General features: G+C 42.7%; 2 protein-coding genes across 2 annotated transcripts; both read left to right on the forward strand.

Annotated features, from left to right (window-relative positions):
* Positions 1 to 1,079: 1,079 nt before the first annotated feature.
* LOC111596667 lies at positions 1,080 to 20,054 on the forward strand. The gene is made up of 10 exons (XM_030222694.1): positions 1,080 to 1,126; positions 10,726 to 11,163; positions 12,398 to 13,729; positions 13,892 to 14,022; positions 17,165 to 17,395; positions 17,453 to 17,777; positions 17,835 to 18,002; positions 18,293 to 18,569; positions 18,641 to 19,091; positions 19,154 to 20,054. The coding sequence occupies exons 2-10, from the start codon at positions 10,992 to 10,994 to the stop codon at positions 20,036 to 20,038; spliced, it is 3,972 nt and encodes a 1,323-aa protein (XP_030078554.1). The 5' UTR covers positions 1,080 to 1,126; positions 10,726 to 10,991; the 3' UTR covers positions 20,039 to 20,054.
* LOC111596662 (cilia- and flagella-associated protein 157) lies at positions 15,053 to 17,086 on the forward strand. The gene has a single exon (XM_023310966.2). It carries the CDS (start codon positions 15,171 to 15,173, stop codon positions 16,974 to 16,976), a length of 1,806 nt encoding a protein of 601 aa, XP_023166734.1. The 5' UTR covers positions 15,053 to 15,170; the 3' UTR covers positions 16,977 to 17,086.
* Positions 20,055 to 20,746: the final 692 nt, after the last annotated feature.

The raw sequence follows: 20,746 nt of genomic DNA on the forward strand, positions 1-20,746 counted from the left end.
AAAAACGTTATTTGTAATCGATGTTGCCTACTAAGTATCGCATGCTGATAAATGCCATTGGCCACAGGATCTTCTGCAAATGTCAGCTAAATCTATTGATATATTTAATAAAATATAAAGTTATGATTTGCTCCAACCACACTTTACACTGTATTAATATTTAAATATTTACATTTTGTTAAGTGCATGGCATTGTAGGTTTAGTTTGCTTTTGTGCCATGCAAGACAAGAGCAGCGCGCACAGCTCTAGCGTGTGCTCTGAGTAGGCCACCCACCAACCAACCACCCAACGCCCATCACCCACCCTCCCAGATCACGATTTCTGAACTACAACTCACAACAGACGACGCGTCGTCGCAATGCTCGTGCAGATTGTTTGCAATCTAAGTCCAACCACCCAAACCACCCCTTTTGCTTGCCACCTTCGTAGCTGGTTAAACAACCACCTTCTGTTTTCACTCACTCTCGCTCGGTCTATCTATCTCTCTCTCTCTCTCTCTCTCTCTCTGTCGCTCTTATGGAATCGCCGGCAGTTGTCGCGTCCGCACAGGACATGCTGGACGGAGCCATCGGTTGGCTCGTGCTCGGCACTTCGTTCGTGTTTTGTTTGTGCTTTGGTTGTGCGATTTAAGTCGCGTGGCTGTCAGTTTGCATGCGTCTCCGTTCGTGGGTGAAAGTCCACATAGTAAGTCGCAGCGATTTGTGGCATTCAACACTCGTGCAACGTGTTGTTAGTAGCGTAGCGTAGCGTATCCGTCGGTCTTTGTGAGTCACCAGCAACGCCGCTAGACGCTAGAAAAAAGCCGGGAAATATTGTTTATATGTGCTGTCCAGTGTTGTGGTCAAGCGCCACTTGATAATTTTCGTGCGAATTTGTGCGATTTTGTGAAAATTGAGTTGCCCAAACGGCACTGTGAAATGCCAAAGACAAACAAAGGCACTTCAGATTGTCATGGCGTCTTTTCGTGACCGTAGGCAAACAAACAATACAGACTGAGCCCAAGCACAAGTGCGTCTCTAAATTAAGCCCTCTTCAAATGGGCACTTTAGCTTTCTAATAGACTTTTGTGTATGCGTGTGTCTCTGGACTGTCAGCTAGATTGCAGCATGGATGTTCTATAGACAGGTAAATAGTAATAGTAAAACACCAACTGTGAAAGCAGTCGCCGTGTAACAACTGTCGCGCACGTTGCTCTGGTTGTTTTGGTTTTTGGTGGTGTCTTTAAAAATCGGCTGCAATTTGGGGTGTGTTTTTTAGCCTGGCCACAGGTATGGGATAATCAATTCGAGAAATGTTAATGGAGCTCACTTTCACTTGATGATTTGGTAGCTTAGAAAGAGAAATGTTTCTGTCATCATATTGTAATTGTAGTACTGACGGGCATAAATAAAAGCGCTAAACATTATGATATTGCATTAAAAATATTCTCAAATTTGTTTAACACTTAATGAAATTGATACTGCTGATCAGAATCTCACGTCTAATTTAGTAGAAAATTGAGACACGCACAATGCCAAGTCATGATATGGAATATCTCAAAACTAAACAGAGTAAGAACAGCGCGAACAAAAGGAAAAGCGGGCGAGTTCATTTGTGAAAGGAAAACTCCATTTTCGGTTTGTTCTTTCCTTGGCAGGCTGAATGCATTGAACTCCTGGCTGACCCTAGCTGGGGGTTGGCCACATGACTGGGCGAGGAATACCGCATAATGCACACACATCGTGAGGCAGTAGAATAATGTAAGGACAACACGCGATAGCCGACAGGACGAGGGCCAATAAACATATGTAGTAAAGTCGACGGATGTGCCCATATTAGATATTATTTTATTACACTTTACGTCTGCAACTCAGCAGTTTACTTAATAAGTTCTAATTGCACATAAACTGGGCAGAATGCTCATAAATTATTACAACGTTCAACGTGTTGCGGGTTATGTTAGCCCAACCAAGCAGGAAAACTATTTAAAACAGCAACACATAAAACTTTTTAGTGGTTCGCAAATGAGAAACTATTAAAAAGTGCGGAAAATTCTTGCGTCAGGTTGAGCAGAGGCAGCAGAGACCACAGAACGTGGAAGGTAGTTAAAAAAAAAAGTGTTTTAACCATATTTAGAGCAAATGTGCTTAAAGTTTAACCTATTCCTGTCATCCTGCTTTGTTTGCATATTATAAATGGGTTTCCTTCAGCTCGACAGGGCGAAAAAATGGTTACATTATATTTACATATATACGAAATTTGCTTTTAAGCTTACAGGCTGCATAGGAGATGGTTGTCGGTCTTTATGCCCGTTCACAAAGTCAAAAAGAGTATATTAGGCTCACTGTTCGTCAGAAGCTAGAGACTTGAAATTACGATTTATACTCTAGTTTAATGTGTTCTCTGAATAGTGTTTAGATTTTTTGAATAGCAAATGGGGAATTTCTTTATATTTGACGAATAAATGCCAATGAAGCTAAAAGCTTTGAATTTGAATATACAAGTATTTATATTAATATATAAATGAAAATATCAATATATAAATTGCTGCGAAAACTAAAATAGCACCACACTTATAAGCAATTTTAGAGAAAGAAGTGAACCATGAACATTTTATATGATTTATCATTGTGGTACTATAGCTATAATTTTTTCCTTCAATATTTATTTACGTTCATTGGAAATGTGGCTAGTCGAAAAAGAACTATATCTTCATTTTTGAAATCAACATTTTTTATCAACATTTTTGAAATGGTTTACTGTTAAGTTACTCTATAAATCCATCAATCACATATATTATATATACGCCACTTAGGAGTTAGAACTTTACTTTTAGTTTAGTTTTTTTAGCAGTTAATGAAGTATCGTGCAGTCGAATACTCCCCGCTGCAACGCTCCTATTTGCTTTTAATTGTATTAAAACTTTGCAGTAATAAAGGAGAATGCATAAAAATTAACTCTACATAACTTTACTTATTATACCAGTTTTTTTTCCAATTACCCAAGGTATGTTGTTACGTTATTTTCAATTTGAAACAAGCTGACAGTCCATTCAGTTTTCAGCAAGGGAACGGCTTGGGTGAAGGCCAGAGACAGCACACACCCAGCTCTAAGTTGGAAAGGAGTGGAAAGCTGTGCTGGATTTCAGTCTGACCTGCTAAACTGCTGCAAGCTCGTGCAGCTGAAAAGTTTGGCTTAACAAGGAACATTGGATTAGTAATTTGTTAAGCCAACAATTTACTTTGTCTCGCAGGGCTTCAGTTGGCTTTCATTTTACAAAGCCCCGAACACCCGCTTCCTTATATGTGGCATACAAATGCTTCAAGTATCGCATAACAAGGTCCAAGTGCAAACGGGGGAAGAACCTTTTAAAAGGCTTCAGAGTGCATCTTGCATTTTGCATTTGGCATTTGCATTTGCATTTGCATTTTTCATTTTACATTTAATTGTAATTTCAAGTTAAACTAAATTAAGGAACTTTTATAGAGGTATTTTCTTGGTACAATAATTTTCTCATTTAGTTGAAATAAGTTTCTGCTTTTACTCGCTTTGAGAGAGAGGGAGGCAGAGAGAGAGAGAGTGAGTCTTTTCATTTAGCTTGATGGCGGTTTGCGCTTCCACTTGAAGAACTTGTTGTTGACTTAATTGCATAAGTTTTTAGTTTAGTCCCCTGACTTGAAATGGAACTTTGAGCAATATGCTGAAAGCAATTCAGCTTCACATAACGCCAAGCAATTCAACTTGGTTAACCAAAATAAAAAGAAAAGTGTCATTGGAATGCTGAAAAGCGCTCAAGAAGCATTTTCAAGCGAAAGTCATTTGCAGGATAATAGCGAAAGTATTTCCCGTTCTCGTCTGTTTACCTATGCAGCACACCTTATTCAATTTACATGTGTGTCATAAATTCGACAGCAATAAAATTCAATCACATATTTCATTACAATATATACAGGGGAAAAAATTTAATTTACTTTTCGGTGCCACGCGACGGCAGATGCATAAATCGTGCTCCTTCTCCTGTTGTTGCTGCTGCTACTGCTACTGCTACTGTTCCCTGCAGATGCTGAGTTCGTGTTGTTAGCTGGCTTCCTGGTTCACCTAAGTTTCAATCTCATTTGTCTGTCTTCCGGCTTGCTGCTCGCCCCCCACTCAGCCCCTTATTTATGAGTTGGCCAGAGCCTGAAGGCTGCGTGTCCTTAAATTGTTGCCTTGATAAGACGGCAGCTCCCTGTCTATGACGTGTCTGTTGTAAAACTTCGCGCACATTTCGTCGGGTATTCAAATTAGATTTATCCACAGCAAATTTTATGGCCGAATACCGTCAGGCTGGCCGCCTGATTACTTTTGTTGCGTACTCTCATTATTTCAAAAAACAATATTAAAAATATTTTATAATTTTATTCATGAGTTTCCACAAATTAAATGAAAACAAAGCGGCCTGACCACACAAACACTGGCCGACCCAAACAAATTAACAATTTACATGTGCTCTTCATTCACGTTCAGTTAACAATTTACGTTTATTGTTTATAGTTTGTTTATGGTTTACATCTTGCTGTGGGGGCTTTGAACGCTGCAGAATGTTTTTATATAAATATATGTATACAGCTATATTATTTATATTCTATATATGCTAAGCACATCGAGAAATCTTAAAGAATTAGATCTATAGATTCTACAAATCAATCAAATTGATTGCATTTTTCATACTCCAATTGGAAAAAATATACAATTCTTTACAAAAATTTTATATATTCCATTTATTGGTTAGAAAATGCTTTTGGCTCGCTGACTTGTCAAAGAACATTAAATATATTCTTTAAGAAAAAAGTTTATTTATAAAAAAGAAAGTATATAGTTTATATATTAATTATAGCTTATTAATAATTACTACGAATTAAATAAAAACTTAAACTTAATTTAGCAGTGAAGTTGAAGTTTTTATGCTTTCAGTTTTGTTTAGATTTTTCGTGAGTTTCATTAGCATTTTCACTTGCATTTGCTTTACAGGGTATTTGCGGTGCATCAATCTAAAACTAAAAAAATATTCATAAATTGTACATAAATAATTTGCATTTATTAAACGCAATTTTAATGCCAGACATGTTTCGTTTATTATTTCTAGGCATCAAAATATTCCCTTCACCAACTACGCAGATTTCAAATATTGCGCAGTGAATTCAGAAATGAAAATTTAAGTAAGATTGAAAGAAATTTAAATTGGTTTTTGTGTCGCAATTTATAAATATATATATTGAATATATATGTATGTCTAGCGGCTTGTCTGACAATGTTTCCAATTTAATGAAAATCAATTCTGTGGCGCCTAAAAGACGCCTTTAAAAATTGACTAGTCAGCATAAGAGGGGAGTAGACATAAATATATGTGTGTATGTATGTGTATCTGTGATTCGATGTCAATGGCATCTAATGAAGTTGTTCTAACGCTGGGATAAATCTAAATAAATAAACATGCATAAGTATGGCATGCTATGCTATGCTATGTATTCGATATCGAGCATATAACAATCACTTAGATGCTGGATGCTGCCACGCCCCCGCCTGCTGGCGCACATCAACCACCCATGGGGCTGCGTCGCTTGAAGGGATTCAGTGCGTAAGACAAATATGAATCTATGATGACATTATGGTTGTTGTTTCTGCCATCGGTTGCCCAAAGTAGTTTTTTGTCTGTTTACAGATTCTGATTCCGCCGTTGGCCTACTTATTTCACATAGTTTCATCCCCGCTAAACCGCAACTCTAAGTTGTTTTTTGAGAGTATTCCTTTTTTCTACATTTCAAAAATCGATTGGAGAACGGGGAGAGAATGAATGATACGTAAATTGAATAAGCGCCAATAGCTTAATGCTGAATGACTTGCACCGAGTAATTTAATCAAACTGAAATGCTTTGTGCGTTGAGCTGTTAAAAGTTGAAATATCTAAACCACAGCCAGCCGACACCCACAAGCGAACGGCATTCATTATGCATTGACAAGGACTTGGCTGCACTTCCGAGTGCTGGAACAAGGATAACAACAATTTCGTCTCAGCTTCTAGCTCGTTGAGCTGCTGCACATGTGTGTAGGAAGTAGAAAATGTTGTATGTTAGCATTCAAGTTTATGGCTCAGTCACTTGCTTCACATGAGATCTATAAGAAGGTCTTTCGAAGTCAGTGGCCTCGCTAATGGGGCTTTAGTTTAATAAGCTTAGCAATTTTTATGAATATGCCAAAGTATTTTCATATGAAGTGAATAATTAAGCTGTTGCATTATACAGACAAATTATTTTCCCAAAACTATTATGATAAGAGATGGCTCACTGCTTCCCTTGCAAATTACTTCATTCTTTATTTTTAATTTTTAATATATTGATTGCCTATTGAGTGTCAGAGCGAGAGAGCAAGTGTGGGGCAGATTAGCAGTTCATTTTAGCTGGGATATTACGGCGAGAAATGAATATAAGTAAGCAAGTTTAAAGGCAATGTTAAGGGTAGAGTTTGGTGCTTAGAGGAGAGAGAATTAAAGTTTTTTAAGGAAATTTTACAGGACTTGAATTATAAGATCTTTTATCTGTTATATTGACTCTGATGCCGCACATTCTGTTTGATCATTAATCACTTCAAACTTCCAGTTAAATTTCGTCTTATAACCTTACCAGCAAGTCGAAACCCTTTTTATAAATTTTCTAACTACGCCACTGTCGAGTTTGTTAGTTGTTGATTTGCCAACTTCTGCTGCTACTCAAATATTGAGTAGTTGAGCAGTAAACTCATAAAGCTTGAGCACAAAGATAGCCCACGGAACTAACACAGACCAGACCTGAGTCGCGTCTCGGAGTCCGCAGTCCGGAGTCGAGTCCATTCAGCCTGCATGCAATCCAAGCATTTGCCTGCGGCTGTCTGGCCACACACACCTGTGCATAGACCGTGTACATAGCACATTGAAAATGTTCGCATTTGTTGCTTTTCATTTTATTTTCATTTTTATTTTTATGCTTATTTATATATCCATATGGCAGGCAACCCTTTCGGTTGTCTGAGTTGCTTTAAATGGTCTCTAGCATGGACCTGGACGAGGGCGTCAGCTTCGCTTTTTTTACCTGGCGCCGTGATATGGCGACAGCCCCTAAGAGTGGAAAATAAGAAGAAGAAAAAAAAGAAATTGCTCAACTGTTGGACTAGTTGGCGGTGGGTTGGAGGCTTGGCGGCTTGGGTGGTTTAGTTGGTGTTGCTGCTTGTGTCAGCTGCATTTCCCATAGCTATTTTAATATGCCTTCTGTTGACGTGCAACTCTTACTTAGTTTTGATAAGGGACCAATGTGTGTGAGGATGTTGCTTTAACTAAGCTGCGGAAGTGCTTAGCTCTCTCGACAAGCAGCCGCCCTTGTACTGCACCTCATCTGTAACTCCTGTGCGCTTCCTCCATGCCTCGTCCTTCATTGTCAATCGTCGCATTCTGCCGTGCAAGTTGGCTGCTGTTGTGGAAAATCCAGTAACGCAGCTAGTCTGCCACATAATTTGCCGATAATTTGTGCTGCACTCAGCCTCGCACTCGTTCGCATTCACAGGCGACTGCATGTCAAGACCGTATGAAGCGCAACTTGAAAGCAACTGTAATTATAATGAATTGGTCTGGCACGGACACACGATATAAATAAATAAATGTATATACACACACGTGTGTGGGTGTGTGTGTATGTGTGTGCGGACACGTTCGGGTTCATTGTCACGGCAACAGTTGATAATTTGATAGCACTGCAAGTGTCGATTCCATAAGTAATCTGCTGCTCAATTAAAAGTACAACACGGTCCAATATCCTACTTAGTTCGGACAGCTACCCTTGCGTATACGTAATGTTTGAGAACTGTCCACCAGCTGCTATATTATGCTATTTATGGCTTGGGTCAAGTGCAGCTCTGTTTATCTACTCATAAATAAGCTTTCTCTTGACAGAAGCGACGAGCGCTCGCTACTTGGCCTCGTTCATGCACCTGCAGCAAACAAAAGTCTTATTTACAGCTGACTAAAGTAGTTTAAGGCGAACGCAGAATGGTCTAAAATAGAATAAAAGAGGGGCAACAGCTGTTGTTGTATGACGAACTAAGAGATGACCGCTTGCTTGAGTATATCTTTTCTTATTATTACATAAATATTTATAAATCTATCTCTGTATCTATGTATCTATGTATCTATGTATCTATGTATCTATGTATCTATGTATCTATGTATCTATGTATCTATGTATCTATGTATCTATGTATCTATGTATCTATGTATCTATGTATCTATGATTCTATCTATCAATCTATCAATCTATTAATCTATTTATTTATTTATCTATCTATTATCTGCCTATCTATCTATCTATGTATCTACACGCAATTGCCAAGCCGTAATAAAAAATGGGCGTAGACTAATTTTAAACAGTTTAGTGTACTACTATTTTTATGAATAGAGTTAACGATACATATAAATAATTATCCAAAGACTGTAATCTTCTCTATTTGTTGTCTTAAGCATATCAGTGAAAATAAATATATATCTTCTACAACCAAACCGCACATCTCACAATGATGTAAGGAAATGTCTTTTAGTGCTTCTGCTTGCGCTGCACAGTGCTTCAATTATGTTGATCTTAAGCACATAAGCCACATTGATGACATAATAACATTGTGTAGAATCCATTAAGGCTGTAAGCATTTTAAAAAAATATTTACATTTGGCGATGAAAATGAAAGGGGATATCGCATGCGGGCTATCGCAAATGGACTTTTCCAGCCAGCTCGTTCTCTTCCTTATCTACTGATTAGAGGTAAACAGAGCGTGTAAATGTTTGAATACGAATATTTGAAACGAGCATTTCCCTTTTCTATTCGACTTCTCTACGCTCAACATTCTACTCTTCTCTTTTTTATTTTGTCGCATGCGGTTGCTTTTTGCGCCGCATTTCAGCACTCGGAAAAATTCCACCCTCGCACACACAGAGGGTCTCTAAAATGTGCATAACATTGTGGACTTGAAGCACAAAGTATAATCAAGTAAGGCTAAGGGGCGGAAACGCCAGTCACATGCCACACGCCAACTGGTCATGCAGCGGGGCATTGACATTTTGCCTATCAAACTGCCCTCGCTAACAACAACGACATCAGCAGCAGCAGCAGCAGCAACAGCAACAGCAACAACAACAGCAACAACATTTAACTTGGCAATTTTACAATCGCATCGGCTTTGATTTTCCACGCTGCGACAATTCTGGATCTCTGCACCGGTCAGAATTAGGATGCAGATACAGCCATGGGCGGTCCGCTCTGTAGCCTGGCCTCACAGTGCAGTTAATAGTTTACAAACGGGCGGGCAGCAGAACCCCATGTCGCACATTAAAGTCAGATTTACGGCACAAAGTCCTGGTTCTGGTCCTGCTCCTGCTCCCTGTTCCAGTCCCTGTCCCTGTCCCTGCTCTTGTGTTTCATCAATATTTATGATGATGGCGTTGCGGGGCGGGTGACAGAGAGAGATTTGCAGATTGGGTAGTGTAAAATGTGCAATTGATTGTAAATTTACGACTTTCACTTGATCATTTCGCATACAGCTTCCAGGCTCACACGCACAGTGGTACCAACTCCATGCAGACCAACATTAGTAGCTTTTAATTGATATCGATTGATGGAGACGGCAGAAGCTTTAATGGAATTAAAAATGCTTTCTGTCACGTCCCAAAAGAGTTTATGATTTATTAATGGAAAATCGAGTTAATTTTCCACAGTGTATCTGTATAACCGCACAGTGTGATTAAGCCCACTTAAATGTTTAATTGAGAAAGTTCGGTACGGGCTTTTAATTGAAATATTTTTGCTTATTGCTTGATATATTTTATTACAAAGAGTTTTATTTATTAAATATTACATTTTTTCAATATATTTATTTTGATTTACTCCGGATTTTATTTCACGTATTTTTTGGTCAATAACATTTATTTCACATATTTTTCTGAATTATTCAAGCTTTCAATTCAATAAAAAATATTGATTTAATTTCTTGTTTTTGGCATGAATTGAAGCCGTATAAATTATCATGTTATATATGTTGAAATACTTTAAATATTTTGAAATTTGCTGCCGCTTTCATCGGGCTTCAAGAGCCACCCTAAATTATCATCCCCCGTAATGTTATCGAGTGTAGGCCACGTTGCATTAGCACCCTGTAGCACGTGTGCCTGATTGAGCCAACTCTGTCCAATTTGGGTGGTCAGCGAAACCCAAATTAGACCAGCTGGGAGATGACTGTTGCCCAAACAGACACAACGAACGGCTGGCAAAATGAACATACGCACGCGAATGTAATTAATGACCAGGCAGAGCTCAATGACAGCCAATTTCACTAATAACATATGAACCATTAGGTTTTAAAGGTTCTGCGAGCCGGCGAACCTGGCAACCTGGCAACCTGGCAATTGATTGCGGCTTCGATTTGTGGCAAAAATATGTATATACATATATAGTGGCCATAAATAAATGTAACAATAGCAGCAAGAGCAAGCCATAAAAATAAATTGAAAATAAAAATACAATACAATCGTTATTTTCTTTCGCTGTATTCGGATCATACTCGAAATTGAATTAAGACACAAAAAACTCAGTCTAATCCGATCAGAGCTTGCAGCAATTACTATGCGCTTGTCTCGCCTATTGTTTGACTCTCGGTTTAACGTCAATATTTTCTTCTTATTTTCGTTTATTTTCAGAAAAATGCTAAGCCCAATACCGTTGGCATTATGCTCTAATGGAAAGTCACTAATCGTCCAGCAACAGCAACCACACTCTGAACAATAAATAACAGAGTTGAGCGTACCCTGCCACGCCCACTGGCTGGGTGGGTGCATGGCAAGGCGCTCAACTGAGCCCCACACAACAACAATAACAATAACGTTAACGGCTCAATTCGTCATACCCCCAGTACGCCATCTATCGGCAAATAGCAGAAGTAGCACCCGAGTCGTCTCCGGCGACAATGGCTCGAAGGAAGCGCACAAGAAGGAAAATGCCAACGAATCGAAAGCGGAAGAAGACAGTTGGCATGTCAGCATCAGCATCAGCATCAGCATCAGCATCTGGCCACGAATCAGTAGTCAAGTGGAAGATTATGATATCATCAATAATATTTCTGCTATTCTGCTGCTCAAGTGAGTGACAGTCGAGCCGTGGCAATCCAAATGGATGTCTGAATCTTTAATTTTCCTCTGTGCGCTTAAGTGTGTGTGTTGATTTTTGTGCTCTGCTATTTGCTTTGCCTTTAGCTCAGCCATTTTTCTGAATTCAGCCAGCATCTATCATAGCAATTTGTTCTAGCTCTTAGCCCTCTTTTGTTCTCCACTAAATTATGAGCCGGAGTTATCAACTCAACTGGGAACTCAGCAGCGAAAGTGCTTTTCCAGCGCCTTATCTAGAGCTTGATTTATGAAATTGTTAGACTTAATGCTCTATACAACTACTTTTTGTTCGTAGTTAGTAAAATATTGTTGAGAGTGTCAATAACAGAGAGGGAAACAGAGAAGGAGAGGGAGAGAGAGCGAGAGCTTTAATATTCCCTGAGGTATTTGGTTAATGAAAGCAGAACTTTAGCCAAGTGAGTTAACTTGATAAATAGTAGTCAGTTTCGAATATCAGCTTAGATTTTGTTTCACAGTTATTTTTGGGCTTATATTAATTATAAAGTATACGCATAATGCACTTAGTAATAATAAAGTTCTGATTTGCTGCTATTTCTTATGAATTTTAGTGAAAGACTTGAGAGGGAACTGCTGTAATTTATTGTTATCCTTGCTAGCAATTGTCAAGTCAATTAATTCAGTTCAAAATGAATGTTCTCTTCTAGATTGCGAAGTGTCTTTCAATTAGCTAGCAACATCAGAGACAGCTTTGACACATTTTTATCTCTCATATAAACATATAAATATATTCGAAAAGATGTCACCAGCTGGAAATCAATAAATATCTGCTAGCTGCTGTTCAATTGCATTTGTTTAGCCTGTCCATTCACCTATACAAAATCTTGACTTCGACAAAGCAAACGAAATAATGCTGAATGCGAGCTTTCTGCTGGCAGAGTGGGAGCTGGTTATAAAAGAGATTTCGCCGGTGCCAACTGGGGAGCACTTAGAGACAACAAACAGAAAAAGAGGCGTCAAAAAGTGCTCGGCTGGGGGTGTGGATTGGACTGCAACTCCTGCTGTCAGACAATAAGAAATAAATTACAAAGACTTGTGCATAATTCTTATCTCACTCTATCTCTATCTCTTTCCCTCCCTCCCTCCCTCTCTCTCTCTCTCTCTCTCTCTCTCTCTATCTCTATGTGCTTTGCATGTGGTGATTAATTTGTTTCGTTTGTGGCACGACTTGGCTGGGATTCAACAAAAGGTCACGTGCTGGCGGTGCGCAGGGGTCGCCTGATGTCCCCGAGCACATTCACTGCACTCAGCGGCGACCTGCATGTGCAGATCCAGTTCAGCGGAGACGAGGAGCAGCAGCAGCAGCAGCAGCAGCACGGACAAAGGACCAATACAACACAGCTTCAGCCTCAATATCAAAACAATATAACAGACGGCAATGTTGACGCCCACTTAAACACTGACAGCAGCACAGGATTGGGAGCGGGCATGGGCGTGGGCGTGGGCCTGAAAGAGGCGCAGGGCATGGTGAACACCATAATGAGCACTTTAGTCATTAGCAAAATCGTTAATGATGCTGCGACGGCTGAGGGGGAGACGAACAACAGGACGAACAACAGCACCAGCCAATTTGTGCTGCAGCGCAGGCGCAAGGAGATCGTGCAAAATATTCCAGTCTTTCCGGATCCGAGGCAGAACATCACCCAAGTGACGGTGCCGTGCCAGACGTTTGTGCGCGGCGGCCTCTACGAGATGCAGGTGGTCAGAAATCTGAAGACGACGGTCAATCGCAGCGATCCAGTTCCATTGACGACGACAACATTGATGCCAGCTCAGGATGAGCGACTGCTACAGACGCTGGACGTGCGATGGCCCAGTGCCGAAATGTTGGTCAGCCCAGTGACGCTGCGCACCTATCCCAAGGCGCCTGTCAAGGTCACGTTGCGCTTCCCGGAGGTCAACTGCGAGCGGGCGCAGCATGGAGCAGAGCCCTTGCTGCCAGAGTTCTGGCTGGAGCTGGTCTACTGTGGCAAGGAGCGCACGTGCTCCTATAATCTAGCCAACGTGTCCAAGTCGAGCGTGCTCTTTGCAGAGCAAGTGCATGGCTTTCCCAAGTTGAAGACGCTGGAGTTGGGCTGCGAGCTGTTCGGCCTGGCTGGCAACTATGCTGTCCAGCTGCGGCCCATGATTCCGGCCTTGAATGTGCCCACCACGCGGCGTTTGCTCAGCGTTGATTGGAGCGATGAGTTTGTCTTCAATGTCTATGCGCGCAGCATCTTTCCCTGCGATCCGCATACCGGCGTGGGCGTGCTCTACGAGTATCCCGGCTGCATACTGGAGCAGGGTGATCGGGTGCGTCTCTATGCCAAGCTGCGTGCGGATGTGGCCTCCCTGAAGCCGCCCACCTCGCTGCACTACGTCGCCGAGCAGCGGGTCGTCAAGAGCCAGCACTCACTGTACTTCAGCTGCGATCTGTTCTCGGAGAAATACGTGGAGTACTGCTTCGTCTATGTCAGCCAGGCCATATCCGGAGCCGTTGCGGACGTGCGCATGGACTGTGTGCCCACGCTACCTGTCAGCGGTAAGATAAGCTCGCCAGGTGTTGCCACACAATCACTCATCAGCTCGAGCAAACATGAAATCCTGTTATGGAACATGCAAAAAATGTGTCTAAGCTGCTTGAAGTTTGCTCGCCTTCGCTCAGCTCTTTTCAGTTTCATTAATCTGCTTGACTGTTTCACAGATTCCGACACTGGTGGCTGGGGTGCTTGGAGTGAGTGGACGCCGTGCTCTACCAACTGCTTGGGCGGCACTCGCAATCGCTATCGATTCTGTGATTCGCCGCCGCCGCGTTACGGTGCCAAGTTCTGCGAGGTACGTACTTAACTTTGGCTTAGATAAAGTTTATGCAGCTATTAAACAGTTACTCAAAACTTTTATTTTTTGGGCGGCTTTAACTAACACCAAAACTAAAACTAAAACTAAAACTAAAAGTCCCCATAATTTGGATGCGTGTCGAACTTTCGCTGGAAAACTTTTGCTTTTTAACTCGGTCTATAAATTTGTGTAGACACCAACTTATTTAGCAGCTCCTAGAGACACGCGCGCGGCGCGGCCATTTGCCGCCGAGGTTCATGATTCAGTTCATTCCAGTCTTTGTGTGCCGAATCGCAGCGTATCTACAAGCTAGGCGCACATACATATACATATCTCATGGTGTACACACAAAAAGAGATGAGCAGAGGAGGGGAGGGTAGCTGGTGGCCATGTTCTTGTTCTTGTTCTTGCTCTTGTTGTCCTGACTGTCTGTCTGGGCAGAGTGATACAATATTGCGACACTTGCTCCAGATTGCGTTGGCAAATTTACAACGCTGCCAACGGGCAACGGAAAACACTTCCCGCTCTGGGCTTTGCCAGTTGGGCACTGCTCTTGGAACTATGCCATGATAAAGTCTATTTATGCATATACATAAATGCATTCAACATGGCTCACAGATTCCGAAAGCTACAAACCAGAAAAATGCTGCAAGCAAATCTAATTTTCTGCCTTTTACTTAATATACTCTGCTGCTGTTTTTAATACACTTATGGAGTTGCCATTAAATATGCAGGGGACAACTGACAATGGAGCGCCTTTGTCTCTTTGTTTCTCCATTGTAGCCAGACAACAGCAATTGTTGCACCTGTACGTGAAAAGAAAGCGGAAATACTTTTGCTTTTTAATTTTCGTGATTGTTGTAAGCAATTGCCGCAAAGATAGTTGACTTGGAGTAGGGTTTGCAGTTAGTACGTTAGTTTGCTGGTAGTCCGGGCAACCAAAAAGCTTTCGCGGTTCTTCGGCCTTTCGCGAAGAGCTTTTTGCCTTGACAACTGTTTGGGTTCTCATGTTGTTTAGAGGAATTTGTGGCATTCAGAGAATGTAGTGCTCGCATCAAATGTAGTCAATGTTAGATTTATTGTTGACAAACACAAAATTTGTACTCAATTGAACAAGGAAGTCAATCTACAGAGAAATCATCAAAATGCCGCCGAAACCAAGGAAGACCGCCAAGGGCAAGGGCACGGAGATCAACAAAATGACCAATGTGGACCGCACTTTCTATGAGCTGCAGATCACGGACTTGAACCAGAAGCTGGCGCGCCTGCGTTCCCATTTGGCCAATATGGATGAGTCCAATATTACCCTACAGGCAAAGATGCAGGACATCGATACAGATCGCACTGATGTGGCTGCCCATCTGGAACGCACCCTGGCGGAACGTAATAACTCAATAACAGAGCTGGAAGAGCGCTTGGTCGAGATATCAAAGGTACGCAACGAGGAGAAGCAGGTGGCACAGGAGAAAATTGCCGACTTGGAGGGCAAATACAAGGCGATGCATGACCAACTGACCTCGGAGATAAAGCTCCTCAATGGCAAGCTGAACTCCCTGGATGAGTTTCGCATACAACGTGATATACTGCTCGCCAAGTTCGATGATCAGGAAATCGAGATACGGGAAAAGGAGAAGCTACACAAGGAGGCGCTCTACAATATGGAACAGGCCGCAGTTGTGGAGAAGGATGCGTTGAAGAAGGAGGTCGAAGCCAAGTTGCTGCAGGTTTCCGAGGACTTCACGCGCTCCAGCGAGATTCGCAACGCTGGCTATACGCGACGACTGATAAGAGAGAATATTGCTCTTCAGAAGGAGATCGATCTGCTGGTGATGTCGCAGATCAAGCTGCAGCAGCTGTACAACAACCAAAAGGAGAAGCACAAGGAGATTATGGTGCAGTACAGCGCCCTGGATCATATCAAGAATGAGCTCGTACGCAACTCCATAAACAAGATCAAAATAATCGAGAATTTGACAACCAACTATGAGAAGCTCAAGGGCAAGTACGTTGAGGCGCTGCAGTATCGCCGAGCCTTCGAGGAGCAGCAGGAGGCCGATAAGCTGGTGGATGCAAAGAACAAAGATGCTGTTGGTAAAATCAAATCCCTCTGCAGGCGCATCGAGACCCAGGCGCTGGAGAAGCGTCATCTACAGGCCATCCATGATCAGCATGAGGGCGAAATAATACGCTTACGCGGCATCATACAGGAGATCAAGGTAACGGTGCGCGATGCCATCGTCAGCCAACAATGCATTAAGCTGTTCCCGGAAAGACTCGAGGAGGCTAACGTCGAAACACAGGAAGTCATTGACGAAGTTCGCGAGGAAGCGATCAACATGAATAAGATGGCACGCAGCGATCTGCTCTCCAAGCTGATGAACATTGTTAGCTCCCATTCCGCTGAGCTGCCACGCACGCCCTCTGTAGAAACTATCAGCACTGTGACCTCATCCTTGTACACGCCGGGCAAAATGGGCTTTATGCCACACAAGCCTCGGCCAGCTGTCTGTGATCTATTCCAGACGGAGGTGGTAGACATACTGCCGCAGCTCCAGGTGAATATGCCAGATTGTCTGCTGAAGCGTCACGGCCAGACTACGGCTATGGCTGCATATAAGGAGGACGATCGTATGTCAATAGTGGATGTTGCTCTCGGCACCACTCTGTATGTGTCGTCATCTCGTGAGGATGATGTAATCGAGGTGGAGGAGGAACCGCTCGAAGAGCCCGAAGGTTCCAGCAGCAGCGTTTCTGTGCAGAAGGACAGCAGCGAGGGTAGCGCAGCTCCACCGACTCCTGCACCACTGGCCAAGCCAGTAATCGACGAAGTTGTTAAGTTGGATACTTCGAAGTCGGGACACAGCATATCAACCACTGGTCAGACTGGCCTAACTATCGAGGATGAGAATGTGGACGAAGAGGACGAGTTTGAAATCAACTTGTTCTACTAAAGCAAATCACTTTCAGTTGTTATATAAATATGTAAATGTATTCTTGCAAATATTTTGATTTGGCGTAACAACTAAATAAAGAGTATTCAAGCCCAGAACTGGGTAATACGCATATATAAGTCTATAAAGGGGCTCTCGTATCTGTGACACATGTCCTCATTTTCCTAACGTTTTCATTGTTTTTTCAGGGGCGATCTGTGGAAACGGAGAAGTGTAATAAGAGCATTGCAGATACTTGGGATTGCATCTATGAGACGAGCGGCAGCATTCTGTCCAAGTCAAATGTCACCGAGGTTAATCAAGAAATTGGTCCTGGCTGTCGCTGTGGCTGTATTGTGCATCTGGGCTCATCGAAGCCCAAGCGTATTATTGCTGGAGCTACGCAAAGCTGTCCTGGTCGTTCCTTTTGGCTAATACAGGTAAGCAGCAGGTAGTCAAAGATTTGACTTTTTCTTTAATCATAGTTTTATGTGCAGGTTGATGGCGAGGAAACCATTTCAATGCAACTCAGCTTTTTGCGGCTGCCGTGTGCCACGCAGTACATAAAGGTGCGCGATGGACCCTCGCTGTCCTCCACGTTGCTGGTGGAGCTCAATGGAGACGGCGCCACAGTGGGCGGCATCCGGCGACCCTCTGCTGAAGACGCCAATCATGTTGGCCTTCCGCTAACTGTTGAGTCGAGCGGAGCGCAACTGCTGGTAGAATTCTTTTCAGGCGACGTGAATGCAAATGGAACATCGAGTGCTGGCTATGATGCTGCATTGTGCACCGGGGGTTTTATGGCCAACGTCAAGCCTTTAGGTGGGTTAAATGACATTCTATTAGTTACATTTTAATTAATAGCGCCTTCTCTCATAGTGGGCAGAAATAGTAGCACTATTACCACAGTTCTGGCCGCCACACGCCTGTCTGCCAAAAGTCGCACGAATTTGCAAAACAAATCACTGGCCAGGATACGTTTCACTCTAGTTCATCTGAGTGCCATGGTCTTTGCCACCATTATCATCATAATAAGCGCGCTTTTAGGTAAGTAATCTGATAACTGTGAGTTACCGTGAAAATTGTACTACTTTGAGAAATACGTTTTACTTCTAAGAGAAACTTAAATTAAAATTTGGCGCTAATTGCGCACATTTGCTCTGCGCAGCAAAAGTTTTATGCCAGGGCTGCATAACAAGCTTTTAACGAGTTACGAGAAAGTGGAGAGAGTGCGCACGTGACGTCATAAATTCACTGCAGCAAATTTTGTGTTAATCCGAAATACATCAGCTTGTTGCATTACTCACCTCATAGTCAACTATGTTTTATTTCAACAGGTGCTCAATATGTAGTGCGGTATCGAAAATATCATTTGGCTGTGGCACGTCGACAGGATGAAGGTTCACACTTGCACACACCACGAGCATCGTTAAGCTCGCTGCACGACCCGCCATCACGTGCCATTTCAACGACCACCCTGCTCTCCGAGGTAATTTATCTAGTGAAATTGCGGCCCAAACATCAACTACGGCATTCCATACTACGTGAAAGCGCTGATGTGGAGAACGTGACCCATGAAACGGAGTTCAAAGAAGACGAGCAAATGGTCAAGGGGTGAGTCTAGCCTTATAAATGTATATTTGAATGTATGTAAATTCAGGCTTCACATGCTTCCAATCCTGCAGCGAGGAAGTGCCGGTAGCATTTGGTAGTACTGCTTCCTTGATGACTTTACGGAATGAACACGCATCGTTGACGTCCCTGTCGCCGGCGACTGATAGTCGTAGTCCAGTTGGTTCCCCGTCATCTGGCGAGCCGGAACTGCAGCTGCAACACCTGAATGAAGGTGAAAAATCCACTACGACGCATACAACTGCGGAGCCGCTGAGCTGCAAGGACAGTGCCAAGGACTCGGAGTCCATTATTTCTTCAGGCATGAGCTCCCTGTGTAATAGCCCACCTCTAAACAGCCACAGGCTGAGCAAGTATTCCGATCGCTACGACGCAGTTACTCTGAAGCTACTGAGCACCCGCCTGGACGAAAGTCTGCGAGATGCCGCTTCTCTGAACTCTAATTCCGGTTCGCTGTGTCTGGGTCGCATGGGATCGCGCAGCGTTAGCGCCTCCCTAACCAATGTAAGCAACTACTTCTACTTCTGTTCAATGTTATATCTACAACATTCCTTAATCACTTGCAGGGCTGCTACTCTCCGGCAGCGAGCGTGGTTAGCACAGCTACCATACGCACAACCAGCAATCCGAAGGAGTCCAAGGAGAAACAGAACCGCAAGAAACTATTGGCGCGACCTGGTTCCGAATTCTCGCTTGGTAATCAAGAGGAGCTTGAGATGGACTATTATGATTACAATGTAATCAATGCGGGTGCCGCACCTGGCTCTTACCTAGGCATGGACCCAGCCTACTGCATTTGGATACCGCCGTTTGAGGAGACGCCTGAGCGAGAGGATGAGGACAAAACGCCCGAACCTACGTCAGGGGCCGATGAAGCGAATCCAGCGTTTGATGAAATTCAAATGCCCAAATATGGCCACTATCTGTGTCCAGGCAGCAAGTCCACAACGACGGATAACACGCCCAGCTCGGAAGAACGTTCCTTGCCCAGTAGTCAACATCAGTCCAAGGCCACCTCTCCCAACGAGGCGACCCAGCGCAGCACGCCCACCAAGCAGCCAACTCCATATATGTCTCGCAAGCAACGCCGCCAAGCCAGGCAACAGTTCAGGCTGAACGCAGCGAACTCCGGCAACGAATCCGACTCAGGAACCCTGCGGCCTAGACAAGCCGGCAAACCCGAATCGGAAATTGCTGCAGTGCATCAGAGTGTAATCAAGATGGAAAGCCACTTAGACTCCGACCAATCAATGACTGGATCATACGTGGAAAAGGAGACGCTTGTGGAGAAGTCGTCACGTGACCTGCAGGAGTACCTACACCTGGATGACATCCAATTCGCCGACGAAAGTGGCAGTGATTACGAGGCAGCCAATCTCAAGAATCAGGCTGCAAACAAAACCCTATTGGATAATGCAAATAGAACGAAATCGAGAGAGGCTGCCGTATAAGAGGTGGCTGCTTAGTTTGTACATAGAACAGGCGAGAGCCCTTAAGATAGTATATGTTACGGGTAGATACATATATCAGCAATACGAGCATAAGACCACCAATAGGTTAGTTGGATGTGTTGACTTAACGATACTAGACTTAGGCGACGTAGTGAACAACTTCAATTATAGGTTCGAGTACAGCTCAATAGATGATCGATCAGATGATCATATTATGCATTCAAAGATTCTCACTAATTGCTAAATAATGTATGTATATAAGTAAATTATAGCGCTAGTCATTTAGCTTAAGTTAAAGCGTCGAGTCAGTGACCATTTTGGCCGTTTATTTATAATTAGAAACTTTTAATTGCGGCCTTTTTGTGATTACTTTGTTCACCTATCAAAATCTAGTCAAAATTATTTATATATATTTAACCCGTTTAGGTTTTGCTGACTTAACTTCACTTGTCTTGACTGTACCTAGTTTGTAGCACATGTAAAAGAAACCAATATACGCCACTATATACAATTTTTATTTATCGAATAAACCAATTTAATGCACTCTGTCTAAATCTGTAGAAGCAGTGCATAAGCTGTGCAGCTTGCCTTTGTTTCCAGAGGATATAGACGGACCAATTTGACAACAGGGAACGATTTTATCCGAGCATTTGGAGTTCGAGTTCGAGTTCGATTTCGATTTGGAATCACCTGGATTGAGCCGTTGCT

This window comes from Drosophila hydei, unplaced genomic scaffold (assembly GCF_003285905.1).
Source record: "Drosophila hydei strain 15085-1641.00,03,60 unplaced genomic scaffold, DhydRS2 tig00000001-arrow-pilon, whole genome shotgun sequence".
Lineage (NCBI taxonomy): Eukaryota > Metazoa > Arthropoda > Insecta > Diptera > Drosophilidae > Drosophila > Drosophila hydei.